The sequence below is a fragment of the Gastrolobium bilobum genome, unplaced genomic scaffold, assembly GCF_033153095.1.
Source record: "Gastrolobium bilobum isolate Gb01-03AN ecotype WA unplaced genomic scaffold, APGP_CSIRO_Gbil_v1 utg14654, whole genome shotgun sequence".
In the NCBI taxonomy this organism is placed as follows: domain Eukaryota; kingdom Viridiplantae; phylum Streptophyta; class Magnoliopsida; order Fabales; family Fabaceae; genus Gastrolobium; species Gastrolobium bilobum.
This window is the reverse complement of record NW_026896498.1, coordinates 7,780-22,911: the sequence shown is the minus strand read 5'-3', so window position 1 is coordinate 22,911 and position 15,132 is coordinate 7,780. Positions and strand designations below refer to the sequence as shown.

Genomic DNA, 15,132 nt, shown 5'->3' with positions numbered 1-15,132 from the left:
CCTTATGTCATAGGAAAGAAAACAATCTCCAGCTGATAGTTCGATTTTTGTGCCAAACATTTTTTCTTATTTCTTTTTTGTCATATGTGGACCCCACAAAAATTCTCTCTCACCGACAGAAGACAAAAACTCTTCTGTAACAATAGAGTCACTTTCCCCAAACAATTATCATATTATGTTATTTTCTTGGATTACAAGTTAACATCATTTTGTTACTTTAACCTCAAGTTATCTAACATGTTCACTTGGCATACTTGACCACTTTCATTCCATGCATAAACCAAATACAACAGCCCCAATCATGCATAAAGTGCCCAAATCAAGCTTCATAATATGTCAATAGGCTTAATAGCCTTCCATTATATATATATATATGGGGCATGTTATATTTACAAACTTTTTTGTTTACAAACTACACTAAGTACGACCGGTCGTACTTAGTGTAATTTGCAAAAAAAGTTTGTAAACGGATCCTATCCCTATATATATATATATATATATATATATATATATATATATATATATATAAAGTCCATGATTACATAGTCTCTAAATGTATCCAATACATAACATCAATGTCTCAATAAACATATTGGAACTTGGCTCCACAAAATGACTATGATCAAGGTCCTTGTCTCCATCCAACAACATGAAGATACCAAAGGAGAGTGATCATAGGCTAAGTCCACAAAATACATCATGACATATCAAATGTAAATTCTATACATGTTCATCTAACATATACATAGGATATCTCAATATATTAATGCACGCCATAAATATGCAATCTAATGTGGCCTCCTGCTAATGGATGGTCCAGCACCATCAGTACCTAAAAGTGGGTTCGCAAAATGCGGGGTGAGATAATCATCTCAATAAACTTAGGGTCCTTGGAGGACTTCTCCACCCCAAAGTTCGCTTCAGGCAATACACAACAAACGACATAAATATAAATGTATGTACACATGCAAAGTGTGCAATTATCTCTATAATATTCTTGCTAGAGCCTCGTATCATCCTCAAAATACAAATGACAGTATCCTAGCAATCCCTCCTGGTAAACATATTGTCGCCAGGATGCTTTAGACAAATAATCCTAAAGCCAAGAACAGTGCATGAATTACGCAACCGTGCAATATACTGTATGAATTACACAAGGATCCCCCTTGTCACATAACTGTGCAAGAATCCCTCTTACAACACACAACAAGCAATACATATCATGCATTACATTCAATTCATTGCACAACCATATAAACTAAAACCCACACAGGCTTGGTGGAACAATCAACAGATAAATCTCAAGGTCCGAAAGCTTAACCTGCATAGCTTATGACCACTGATTTCTTTATATAAAAAATCACTCAGTGACAACTTTATATCTAAAGCTCCAACCAAATGGTTTGCTATAAACAGACTCCTATTCCAAGGTGAATTTACAGTTAAATGCATATGATTACAACATAGAAAACTATGAATTTTACATATATCAAACACAAGTTTGATTACTTACCAATACTTTCACCAAGCAATAATCAACCAATCACCATGAAACCACCCAATTGTTCACTTGATTCAATCCTAGGAATCAAGGAACCAATCATCAACAATCAAATTCAACATAGGATTTTTGAAAATCTTGAAGATTGTCTAAATGATGATTTTATCACACTTTCATCGTTTATTTAGATTCCTTAACATAAACCAAGTCTCAAACTCACTTGATCATCACAAATTCAACCAACATTTCATAATGAAAACGTAACAAACCCATTATTATAAAACTCATGGAAAGTGAGATTTCTTACCACTTAGTTCTTCACAAGTGGCCTAGGAATGATTTACCCACCTTGGATGTGATCAAACAAGCTTCCAAGACTCCAAACACCAATAGGAGCGCAACTTTCCCAAGAGTTTTTCTCACCACACTCAAGTCTTTAACAAAATGTAGATTATAGGTTTTGATCACAACTAAGTTCTAAGCAATTTTGATGTTCAAGCTTTTTGGTTTAGATGAGAGATGAAGAAGTTGAAATTTGGAGCTTCTCTTCCATAGATTCGGTCATGATAAGAAGAAGAGAATGTGGAAGAAATATCAATTTGGTTAAAGTATAAAGTAATTAATGGTGAAATGACCATTATGTCCCTTCACTTCTCATAAATTCCCATGATGTCCTTTTCATCATTTACTCCTTTAATCTCATGACTTAACCACCTTATAATAATTCCCACTTTCACTTATGTCTTAGGGGGTGTTTGGTAGAAGACAAAAATTTTTTACTAGGGAAATATGATTAGTGGGGAAATAGTGAGAAAACAAATTTACTGGGGAAGTTTAAAAAAGGTGTTTGGTAGACCGGAATATTACCAGGAAAATTGATTTAAGTTTACAAAATCTATGTTTGGTTGAAAGTAAAATATTGATGGAAAAATATATTGAAAAACCGAAAATACCCCTTGTAAATTTTGAATCTGAATTGAAATACACCAATGACTGTATCGTTGGACATCTGTGCAAGAAACTGTGTTTCTTCATAAATCTTTCTTTGATATTTATTTTAATGTCTGGTTCTGATATTGATTTGTTTGCTTTCCTATCTTCTTGTTCGGTTTTTAGATGACTTATGTAAAAATGGATGGTTCCCGTGCAACAGCATCATTGCCTTCTTTCAAGTAAGTTCGAGTTTGTCATACCAGCTAATACCACCCTCCTTGTGGTCAGAAAGTTCGAGTTTGTGGTCGGATAATACTCATCTTCGATATATTGGTTGGAAATTTTGCCTCTTGTATGGCTCTTCACTTGGAACAAATTCATTGTACAACAGGGATATTTTAGTCTCCAACCTCACGCCCAAATTTTCCTTTCCCAGCTAATCGTGAAATACCACCCTCCTTGTGGTTATTCAGAGCAGTGATTTACATCAACTTTTGCACATGATTCACCATGGCTGGGGAAACGATTTTGCTGGTTAAAATTGTTAAAATCTTGTACCAAACGGGGTCAAATCAAAACACCACTTCAAGATGCATGGGTATCTAAATGAAAAACCTATACCAAACGGCCCCTTAAAGTAATGTTTCACCACAGTATTTAATAGTTTTGGGTATAATTTGCCTAATTACATTTTTACCAAAAACTTTACGGTAAATGCACTTTTTACCATAAGTGACTTAGTTTTATTTATGTAGAACTCATTGCTAATTAATTTTCAAAATGCATGATTAAATTATTAATCACATGCAATTTCCATAATTCAAAATTTAGGTTTATTATAATTTTCCTTCAGCTAGTCTTCATTAATGAGATACGAGAGGGCATTTATCGTGTGGTAGAGAAAATCAAACCTTGAGTCTTGCACCCATAATATGTGGCACATGCTCAAGTCTCCAAGTCATCAGCATTAAAGGTGGAACAATGACTTTGCCTAACAGATAGTATACCTATTGAAAAAAATATGATATAATTCACCTATGAAGATGTGGCTAATAACTCAAAAATTAGAGATAGAGGAAGATTAAAAAAAATCCTAAATGAAATCATTTAAAACAATTCAGATGTAACTGGCCTTTGTGAAGACTCAGTTTATTACAGAACATCATAGAAATTTTTTTATCAGCTCGAGAATTTACATATCGTATGATATTGAATTAATATTACAGAATATAGACTTGAGCTTTGGCTTGATACACATGTGCGGGTGGTCTGTCTTGTCACATCTCATAAGCACATGTGTGGGTTTAACCTTGTTATATTGAACTTTTTTGCAAGCACCCAAGTTCTAATAAGATATATGACTTCCATTACAGGTAGTAAAGTGGGCAGCTCTGGCCAAAAAACAAGTCATCCTGTTCCGTCCCACTTTTAGAAGTGGGCTAAAAACTCAGCTTGTCCTGCCCTATTTGACGGGAGGGGCGGATTGACCTGTCGGTCCGAACATGTTTTATACGGATTCGCCTGGCCCGCCTTTCTCGGCCAAAAAAGAGCCCGACCCGCTTCTGAGAGTGGGTTGTAAAACTCAGCCCATCCCGCCCTGTTTGGCAAGCGAGGCGGGTTGACCTGCCGTTTCGAGCCCGTTTTGCCGACCCTAGTTCCCATATATATATATATATATATATATATATATATATATATCAAGACTGGGAGAAGAATTTTGGTGGTCCCGGATCACTATTAACTCAGTGGTTCAGACCAATAAAATCAAACAATTACTAAGGAAAGAGAAGAAATAAAAAAAAATTATTCAAGTGTCATCTCTTAAATGAAAGGACCACATGGAGTTTGAAGTACCAAATTTTTTCCCCAACACCGGATTTAATATCAAACTTTGACCATTTTAATTATCTATAGCTATGTACAAGTGGGGCTTTAGCCCCTTTATGTACCCAAAAAAAAAATTATCTACAACTATTATTAAATGAGAAATTAAGGTGAATTAAATGTTTAAAATATTAAAAGCATTTTAGATCCCATTTGATAAGGCAGAATATATATGATATAAACATGACATGATGATAAGATATATATATTTTTTTTGTAATGTTGATTATAAGATATTAACTTAATTAAGGATGTATCCAAAAAAAAAATTAACTTAAGGATGAAGAATTGAAATCATTCCAACAAATTTGCTTTCCCTTTGCCCGTTTGGGGAATAAAATATAAAAAATTCATCTGTACTCATGCATGCTATTGGATAGTGTTTCAAGGTTCAAGTTGAATATTACTTCATCTGGCTTGTTTTGTCTCTTCAAGCTACATCAATCAATTTCTCAAAACACACGTTTAAAAGTCGTTGGCAATTGTTTGTCACAAACAAGGATAGCTCCTCCTTACCTTTAATTAATTAGTATCCAGTTGAAGCTTAGAAATCATAGATATACAAGGCATTTGGCCCTCCCTAGGGTTGCCAAAATCTTAAACAAACCAACAATATATAATATAACACACACCACTGAACATTATTTATAACATTTGGTCGATAACCATTAGGGCACAGGCAAGCACAACACAATTTTATTTAGAGGACCATTTTGGGATAATTTTAATATGCCTCAACTAGATGGGTCTCGATGTTCCTAGTGAGCTTAACCAACAAATCTTTGTAAGAGTATGAAATCTTGAAGATTGTCTAAATGATGATTTTCTCACACTTGCACCGTTTTTTTAGGTTCCTTAACATAAACCAAGTCTCAAACTCACTTGATCATCATGAATTCAACCAACATTTCATAATGAAAACGTAACAAACCCATTATCATAAAACTCATGGAAAGTGAGATTTCTTACCACCTAGTTCTTCACAAGTGGCCTAGGAATGATTTACCCACCTTGGATGTGATCAAACAAGCTTCCAAGACTCCAAACACCAATAGGGGCGCATTTTCCCAAGAGTTTTTCTGACCACACTCAAGTCTTTAACAAAACGTAGATTATAGGTTTTGATCACAACTAAGTTCTAAGCAATTTTGATGTTCAAGCTTTTTGGTTTAGATGAGAGATGAAGAAGTTGAAATTTGGATTCCATGGATTCGGTCATGATAAGAAGAAGAAGAAGAAGAAGAGAATGTGGAAGAAATATCAATTTGGTTAAAGTATAAAGTAATTAATGGTGAAATGATCATTATGCCCTTCACTTCTCATAAATTCCCATTATGTCTTTTTCATCATTTACTCCTTTAATCTCATGACTTAACCACCTTATAATAATTCCCACTTTCACTTATGTCTTAAAATAATGTTTCACCACATTATTTAATAGTTTTGGGTATAATTTGCCTAATTGCATTTTTACCAAAAACTTTACGGTAAATGCATTTTTTTACCATAAGTGACTTAGTTTTATTTAATTAGAACTCATTGCTAATTAATTTTCAAAATGCATGATTAAATTATTAATCACATGTAATTTTCATAATTCATAATTTAGGTTTATTATAATTCTCCTTCAGCTAGTCTTCATTAATGAGATGCGAGAGAGCATTTATTGAATGGTAGAAAAAATCAAACCTTGAGTCTTGCACCCATAATATGTGGCACATGCTCAAGTCTCCAAGTCATCAACATTAAAGGAGGAACAATGACTTTGCCTGACAGATAGTATACCTATTGAGAAAAATATGATATAATTCACCTATGATGATGTGGTTAATAACTCAAAAATAAGAGACAGAGGAAGATTAAAAAAAATCCCAAATGAAATCATTTAAAATGATTCAGATGTAACTGGCCTTTTTGAAGACTCAATTTATTACAGAACATCATAGAATCATTTTTATCAGCTCGAGAATTTACATATCGAATGATATTGAATTAATATTACAGAATATAGACTTGAACCTTGGCTTGATACACATGCACAGATGGTCTGTCTTGTCACATCTCATAAGCACATATGTGGGTTTAACCTTGTTATATTGAACTTTTTTGCAAGCATTTGAGTTCTAATAAGATATATGATTTTCATTATAGGTAGTAAAGTGGAGGGGCTTAGCCCCTCTTTATTTACAAAAAAAAAAAAAAAAAAAGTGGACGGCTCTGGCCAAAAAACAAGCCAGTCTGTTCTGTCCCACTTTTCAAAGTGGCCTAAAAACTCAGCTTGCCCTTCCCTATTTGACGGGAGGGGCGAGTTGACCTGTCGGTCTGAACTTGTTATATACAGATTTGCCTCGGCCCGTCTTTCCTGGCCAAAAAAGATCTCATCCCGCTTTTGGGAGTGGGTTGTAAAACTCAGCCCATCCCGTCCTGTTTGCAAGCGAGGCGGGTTGGCCCGCCAATTCGAGCCCGTTTTACCGACCCTAGTTCCCATGTATATCAGGACTGGGAGAAAAATTTTGGTGGTCCCAGATCACTATTAACTCAGTGGTCCAGAACAATAAAATCAAACAATTACTAAGGAAGAGAAGAAATAAAATTTTATTTATTCAAGTGTCATCTCTTAAATAAAAGGACCACATGGAATTTGGAGCACCAAATTTTTTTCCAAGGATCGGATTTAATATCTAACTTTGACTATTTTAATTATTTACAGCTATTATTAATTGAGAAATTAAGGTGAATTAAATGTTTAAAATATTAAAAGCATTTTAGATCTCATTTGATAAGGCAAAATATGATATAAACATGACATGATGATAAGATATATTTTTTTTTTTGTAATCTTGATGATAAGATATTAACTTAATTAAGGATGTATCCAAAAAAAAATTAACTTAAGGATGAAGAATTGATTCTCAATCATTCCAACAAATTTGCTTTCCCTTTGCCCCGTTTGGGGAAATAACATATAAAAAATTCATCTGTACTCATGCATGCTATTGGATAGTGTTTCAAGGTTCAAGTTTAATGTTACTTGATCTGACTTGTTTTGTCTCTTCAAGCTACATCAATCAATTTCTCAAAACACACGTTTAAAAGTCCTTGGCAATTGTTTGACACAAACAAGGATAGCTCCTCCTTACCTTCAATTAATTAGTATCCAGTTGAAGCTTACAGATCATAGATATACAAGGCATTTGGCCCTCCCTAGGGTTGCCAAAATCTTAAACAAACCAACAATATATAACATAACACACACCACTGAACATTATTTATAACATTTGGTCGATAACCATTAGGGCACAGGCAAGCACAACACAATTTTATTTAGAGGACCATTTTGGGATAATTTTAATATTCCTCGACTAGATGAGTCTCGATGTTCCTAGTGAGCTTAACCAACAAATCTTTGTATTTGGTTGGTGCAGGAGCAGTGTCATCCACCTTCTCATAAAACAAAGACCACTTCACCAGGCAGTGCTCACCTTTGGGTATGACAAGAAGAATGACATTGTAGCTCTTGTAGTACTTCAACATATCACCCTCCAAAATGAAATAGGTTATCTTCTTGTTTTCATCATCAAATTCTACTCTCTCCTTCAAGGTCTCAACAGTGTCCCCTGCATATAAAAAAACACAAACATGTGTTAGCTACAAGTCAATTCGAATTTCGAAAACAAAAACACACAAAAACATAATTGTTCCGAGTATATATACCCGTATTTGGGCTCAGGCCCAAAGGCTTCCTACTCGGCCAGGACCCGTCCAACCAGAGCTTTAGCCCATAAATCCAGGTCGTGGATTGGCATCCACGCCAATCCACCACCCTCTCCTCACTCTTTGATATATATGATTATCCTTAGGGGGCCGTTTGGTACACGGATTTTTCTCGGATTCTTGGGAAACTGAAATTTTTAAAATTTTAAATTTTCAGATATTATCGTAAATTGAATGTAAAAATCGTATTTTTAAAGATCGAGATTTCCGGACAAATAAAAATTTCTCCTGTACCAAACGCCCCCTAGAAAAACCGTTACGAGGCCATTACCATCATGATAACTGCTCTTTATGACCAGTATGAATACATGAACAGTGTCCCAAAGGACCACACTTCATCCGCACAGCCTTACACCATTTCTACCAAGTCTCACAGCATTTACCATTCACATATACACCTACATCACTAGTCTTATTCTGGATATTGGTGTTCACACTTAAACAATATAGTAACATAAATACGATAGCTTGTGAGTGGTGATGAACTTACCCACAGCAAACGTGACTTGCTTGACGGTGCCAGATTTCTCCCACTCACCTTCGTGAACTTCAACCTTATGAATATGATCTGATGCAACATCATGAACACGATGTTGTTTCTTACCCTTCAAGGTGTCGTAAAAGTGATCAGCGGAGGCTTTAACTTCAAGTTCAACTTCCAAGGAATTTGGTAGAGCCATTCTTAGTTTCAAATAATGACACAGAATTTTTAGTTATAAAAAAAAAAAACACTACTCAATCGCACTCTCTTAGCCAAACATGACACCCCAAAACACGTATATATAGAGGGATACAGTTATTTCAAAGGAATCTTTATAAATAAACTTATACTTATTTTTTAATTTAAATTTTGAAAAAAGAAAATTTGAACAGAATATAGAATGCGAAAAGTTCCAAGATCGTTTCACTCTCTTTTCTTGAATAATAATTTTATATTAATGTTTCAAATCAACAATCATTTTCTTTATTATTAAGAGCAACGTACTTCTTAATTATCATTTTTTTCTCTTTTAATTTTCTCCGCCACATGTTACAAAAGGTGATAATGTTAGAAATTTTTTATGTGGGCAATATTAATTAATATTTTTGTATTTTCTAAAATAATCGGGTTAATAGATATTCCAATTTAATCTATTGTGATTAGCCTATTGTGATTATGTTGAGTTGAGCTTTTGACATCTTTTGGTATTGGGCCTAGTTGGGCAGCACAGTGTAGACATTAGTTTCTGATTAGACTTCTGTGATGGGTAGACCCATCAGACACACTGTTGATTAGGGTTTTGCTAGGTCCCCTCTCTAGCCTATTTATATTGAGATAAAGTCTCATGAGCCGTCATGCTCCTATCGCTGAGGCTGTCACTTTCGGAATAGGTAACAGAGAAGAAGATTCTAGCTGTGAGATCGAGGTTCTTCGCTCAGTAGATAAGATGGTCCAATCAGGTACACAAATTACTCTCAGAATGAAATTGATTTATGGTGTTTTATATATCATACATGTATCGATCTTGATGTTAAAAATTTCTTATAAATAATTCAAAAGTATGGGTAATAATTTTCAACATGACCCACTATCATGACACGAAGTCATAACAGAAAAAATTTGTATTTGAGTTTATCCGTTTACAAATTTGTGTCATGTTACACGAAAATATTCGTATCGTGTCGAGTATCAACCTGCGAATCTGAAAATGACTTGTGTTAATATTCTTACAGATTATTTGTATTATGTCGTGTCGTAAATAAGTTATTTGTATCTTATCGTATCGTTCGATCCACATAATAAGTAACACAATTTGAAGTTGACAGGTTAGACGTCATGTCATATCGTATTAACCCGTATAATTAGCAATACACCTAAGTTGCGAGTTATTCATGTTGTGTTGTGCCAATTCACAAAATAAACGGATCGTGTTCATATCGAATTTGTTTTAACCCAATTTCAAATTGGTATCATATTTATGTGGAGTGTATTTATATTTTTATCTTTATCATAATTTCGTGTCATATCATATTGACTCGAGTCTCGAGTTCCCACCCTTCCACTCAAAAGGTGTGCAAGAGAACAAGTCGGTTGGTGGATGTTTGGCTAAAAGTGTGTAATATGTGGCCTTTGGCACTCACGTCCCGACATTTTGAAAAAGAGTTATAACTAGAAGGCCAATCGTTTTGGATAACTTTGTGTTTGTGGTTCAACAGATGGGGAACGACGTAACGGAGAAATCAACGTGCGCAACGAGTTTTGGGAACTGACAAATAACAATTATTAAAGAATTTTTTGTAAACACAATTATTAAAGATAAGTCACGATCATGAAGCAAAAGGACGAACTGGTGCAGAAGCAAAAGAAAAAGAATTTTTTGTAAACACAATTATTAAAGATAAGTCACGATCATGAAGCAAAAGGACGAACTGGTGCAGAAGCAAAAGAATCGCGTGCACAAGAAGAATGTTGTAAATAATATTGATTTAGTTATTATTTAATTTTTATTTAGTCATTTATTGTTGTATTGAGTCAAGCCCTTTGTTGTATTGGGCCAAGCCCATTAGGTTAAAAGTAGGTCAAATATTCTCTATAAATAGAGAACCCTTTGTACAGATTATATACAATTCTGTAATATATTAGAATACCCTTTTTCAAGTTGGTATCAGAGCTCTCGATCTGAAGGCTTTGCTTCCGCACATATCATCTTCTTTTTTAACAAAACCCTAATTTCTTTGCCTCTTGCCGCCATTAGCCGCCACCGGAAAATTTTTCCGGGGACCTTTTGGACCAAGGGGACCATTGTTGACCTTATTTTTTCTCCGATCTATCATTCTACGCAGTGTTCCTCCGCCACAAACGACCGAAACACCTCCGATCGCCTCCAATCAGATCTGTCTTCACCGTTTGGACCACTTTCCGGCGACTTTTCAACCGCGACCACCCACAGACAGGTGTGCGCTCATCGGACGACCACACCAGAAAAATCTCAGCCGGCGAAGCCCATCCACGCGCTCTCACGCGCCGCCCCTTTCCCGGCGAGTGAATCCCACGCGCAGCTCCTTTCTCCGGCGCGTGGAGGCGCGTGCGGCCGTGTTTTTGGACCGGACCACCACCATTCTTCTCGTCTTCTTGTCTTCTGTCTGGATCTATAATTATTTTTCTGATCAGAGGTCATTTGATATTCTGTTTGGTTGATTTTATCGCTGGTTGTTAACTTTTTTTGTTAAAGAATGGCTGAGCATGATAGTTCTTCGATCTTATCTGGTAGGAGCACACGTTCTATATCTCTTCTTGCTTCTTGCACTGATTTTAAAACCTCATGGATTTTGGATTCTGGTGCAACTGATCATATGGCTTGTCGTACTGAGTTATTTTGTTCTTATCATCCTACTGTTGGTAGTCATACTATATCCGTAGCTGATGGATCCCATAAATCAGTTATTGGTTCTGGTAACATTCAAATTCAACCTTCCTTGTTTCTTAAAAATGTTCTTTATGTTCCTCAGCTTTCTACTAATCTTATCTCCACTCAAAAACTTACAACTGATTTGAATTGTTCTATCACATTTTTTCCTTCTCATTGTCTTATTCAGGATCTTACCACGAAGAAGACAATTGGAGTTGCTAATGAACAGGATGGGTTGTATCATCTCCTTCCAGACCATGCTAGCAAAAATCAGTTATTAATGACACGTCATCCTTCTACTGCAGAGTCTATGATTTGGCTCCATCACAAGCGTCTCGGGCATCCACCATTTAGTCTTTTGAAGTCTATGTTCCCCTCTCTGTTTCTCAATAAGTCGGTTGATACCTTTCATTGTGATGTTTGTGAATTTGCAAAACACCATCGAGTGTCATTTCCTTCTAGCACTATTAAAAGCAGAGAACCTTTTTCTCTTATCCATTCTGATGTTTGGGGCCCTTCTAAAGTGCACAGTGTTTCAGGTGCTAGGTGGTTTGTTTCTTTTATTGACGATTGTACTCGGATAACATGGATATACTTGATGAAAGACAAGTCTGAAGTACCAGAGATATTTATTCGGTTTCATCACATGGTTGAGACTCAGTTTGGTAAGGGTATTAAAAGACTCAGATCTGATAATGGTACTGAGTACGTCAATCAACGCCTGTCACAATTCATTTCAGACAGAGGTATGATTCATGAGCTCACATGTGTTGATACCCCTCAACAAAACGGGGTTGCTGAAAGGAAAAATCGTCACCTTCTTGAAGTTGCTAGAGCACTACTTTTTCAGACATCTGTTCCTAGTTCTTATTGGGGAGAAGCAGTATTAGCTGCAACTTTTTTGATCAACCGTTTACCTTCACGGGTCCTTAACAATATCAGTCCTATTCATTCCATGACTTCCTTCTTTCCTTCTGTTCCCATATTGCAGAGCCTTCCACCAAGAGTGTTTGGATGTGTTGCCTTTCATGTTCATAAACAACATCGGAGTAAGTTGGATCCTAGGGCTCTTAAGTGTGTCTTCCTTGGTTATAACCCTTATAAAAAAGGGTACAAGTGTTATCATCCACCAAGTCGGAAATTTTTTGTTTCTATGGATGTCACCTTTCAAGAATCTGAATCTTATTTCCTGGGTCCTCATCGTCAGGGGGAGAATAGTTCTTCAGAAAACTCGTCCCCTTCCTTCTTTGAGTCTGGATCAATCTTCTCTCTTCCTAGTGTGTCTGCTCCTGGTGTGTCAGAACCTTCAAATACACCTGAGATACAACCCATACTGTCTCACCAGCAACCTCAATCGTCTGAACCACTGGTAAGTCCTGAATCTCTTATTTCTTCTGAATCTCCTGTTTCTGATTCTAATATTATTTCCTCTCATGATTTGTCTATTTCTTCTGATATCTCTAATGACTTACCCATTGCTTCTACTTCTGATGACTTACATATTGCTCTTAGAAAAGGAAAAAGATCTTGTCACAAGAAAACTTGTTCCTCCTGTCCCTCTTGTACTCAATACCCTATCTCCCACTTTGTTTCCTCTGCTAATCTTTCTGTGCAGCACAAAAGCTTTGTTTCAGCACTAGATTCTATTGCAATCCCAAAATCAGTACATGAAGCCTTGAAAGATAGGAATTGGGCTCAAGCCATGCAAGAGGAGATGAATGCTTTGGAGAAAAATAAAACATGGGAGGTTATTGATAGACCCAACGGAAAGAAAGCAGTAGGGTGCAGATGGGTTTATACCCTGAAATATAATTCTGATGGCACTCTTGAGAGATATAAGGCTCGATTAGTGGCCAAAGGTTACACTCAAACCTATGGCATTGATTATGAAGAAACCTTTGCTCCAGTTGCAAAGATGAATACAGTGAGAATCTTGTTATCCCTTGCTGCCCATTACAATTGGGATATAAATCAATTTGATGTGAAAAATGCTTTCCTCAATGGTGAGTTAGAAGAAGAAGTCTACATGGAAATCCCGCCTGGTTTTGATTCTATGAAGGGAGAAAATAAAGTTTGTAGATTAAAAAAGGCCTTGTATGGATTGAAGCAGTCACCTCGTGCTTGGTTTGGAAGATTTACTAAGGTTATGATGACCTTAGGATACAGACAGAGCCAAGGAGATCACACTCTTTTCTTCAAGCACTCCCAAAATGGGAAGCTTATTGTGCTCCTTGTATATGTTGATGATATTATTATCACAGGTGATGATTTTTTGGAGAGACAGATTCTGCAAACACGGCTTGCCTCTGAGTTTGAAATCAAAGACCTTGGGAAACTGAGATATTTCCTAGGGATAGAAGTAGCTCATTCAAGCAAAGGAATTTTTATCAGCCAGAGGAAATATGTTCTTGATCTTCTCAAAGAAGCAGGAAAGCTCGGGTGTAAACCCTCTAATACTCCTATTGAGCAGAATCACAAGATGGGCTATGAAGAAGAGAGTCCTCCAGTTGATAAAGGACAATATCAACGGCTAGTTGGGAAATTGATATATCTGGCCCATACTAGACCAGACCTAGCTTATGCTGTTAGTGTTGTCAGTCAGTTTATGCACGATCCTAAAGAAAAACACATGCAGGCAGTAGAGAGAATTCTTCAGTATCTTAAAGGTACTCCTGGTAAAGGATTGTTATTCCGACGTGATGGCAATCTATCTTTAGAAGTCTACACAGATGCTGATTATGCTGGATCCGTGACTGACCGTCGTTCTACCACTGGTTATTGCATGTTTCTTTGCGGTAACTTGGTGACATGGAGAAGTAAGAAACAAGATCTGGTTGCCAGATCAAGTGCAGAAGCTGAATTTCGAGCTATGGCTCAAGGCATTTGTGAGTTACTGTGGCTGAAAATTGTTCTTAATGATCTCAAAATAAAATGTGAGGGACCTATGAAGCTGCTATGTGATAATAAGTCCGCTATTTGTATAGCTCATAATCCAGTTCAACATGATCGGACTAAACATATTGAGGTTGACCGCCATTTCATCAAAGAGAAACTTGATAGCGGGTTGATTACCACTCCATACATTCTCACTGGGCGTCAATTGGCTGATCTATTAACAAAGGGGCTTCCTTCAGACAGATTTCAAGAACTTACTAGCAAGCTGAGAATGATAAATATTTATTCCTCAGCTTGAGGGGGAGTGTTGTAAATAATATTGATTTAGTTATTATTTAGTCATTTATTGTTGTATTGGGCCAAGCCCTTTGTTGTATTAGGCCAAGCCCATTAGGTTAAAAGTAGGTCAAATATTCTCTATAAATAGAGAACCCTTTGTACAGATTATTTACAATTCTATAATATATTAGAATACCCTTTTTCAAGTAAGAACAATGTATAACGAGAGAAAAACCTCAATGCAGTCGTGCTTTTCCTTAATTTTACCATAAAAGAAAAATTTTAAGAATTAAAGGAAAATATTGAAAAAAATAAGGGTAAAAGGGAAAAAAAATTCTCTTTATAGTAATAAGGAGCACCGAATTCAATACTCTCAGTGCATGGAAGTTTTTCTTGTATAACGATGACATGGATGTTATAGCAAATAATTACACACCATTCTGTATTCTATTTTTATTTTTTTTGAACTTCATTCTG

The 15,132-nt window shown here is 35.9% G+C and overlaps 1 protein-coding gene across 1 annotated transcript; it reads right to left on the bottom strand.

Moving 5' to 3' along the window:
* Positions 1–7,424: 7,424 nt before the first annotated feature.
* Positions 7,425–8,867, bottom strand: LOC133300069 (MLP-like protein 328). Its single transcript, XM_061499558.1, has 2 exons — positions 8,583–8,867; positions 7,425–7,935 (listed from the first exon to the last, which is right to left on the bottom strand). The coding sequence occupies exons 1-2, from the start codon at positions 8,770–8,772 to the stop codon at positions 7,667–7,669; spliced, it is 459 nt and encodes a 152-aa protein (XP_061355542.1). The 5' UTR covers positions 8,773–8,867; the 3' UTR covers positions 7,425–7,666.
* Between the last annotated feature and the right edge of the window lie 6,265 nt (positions 8,868–15,132).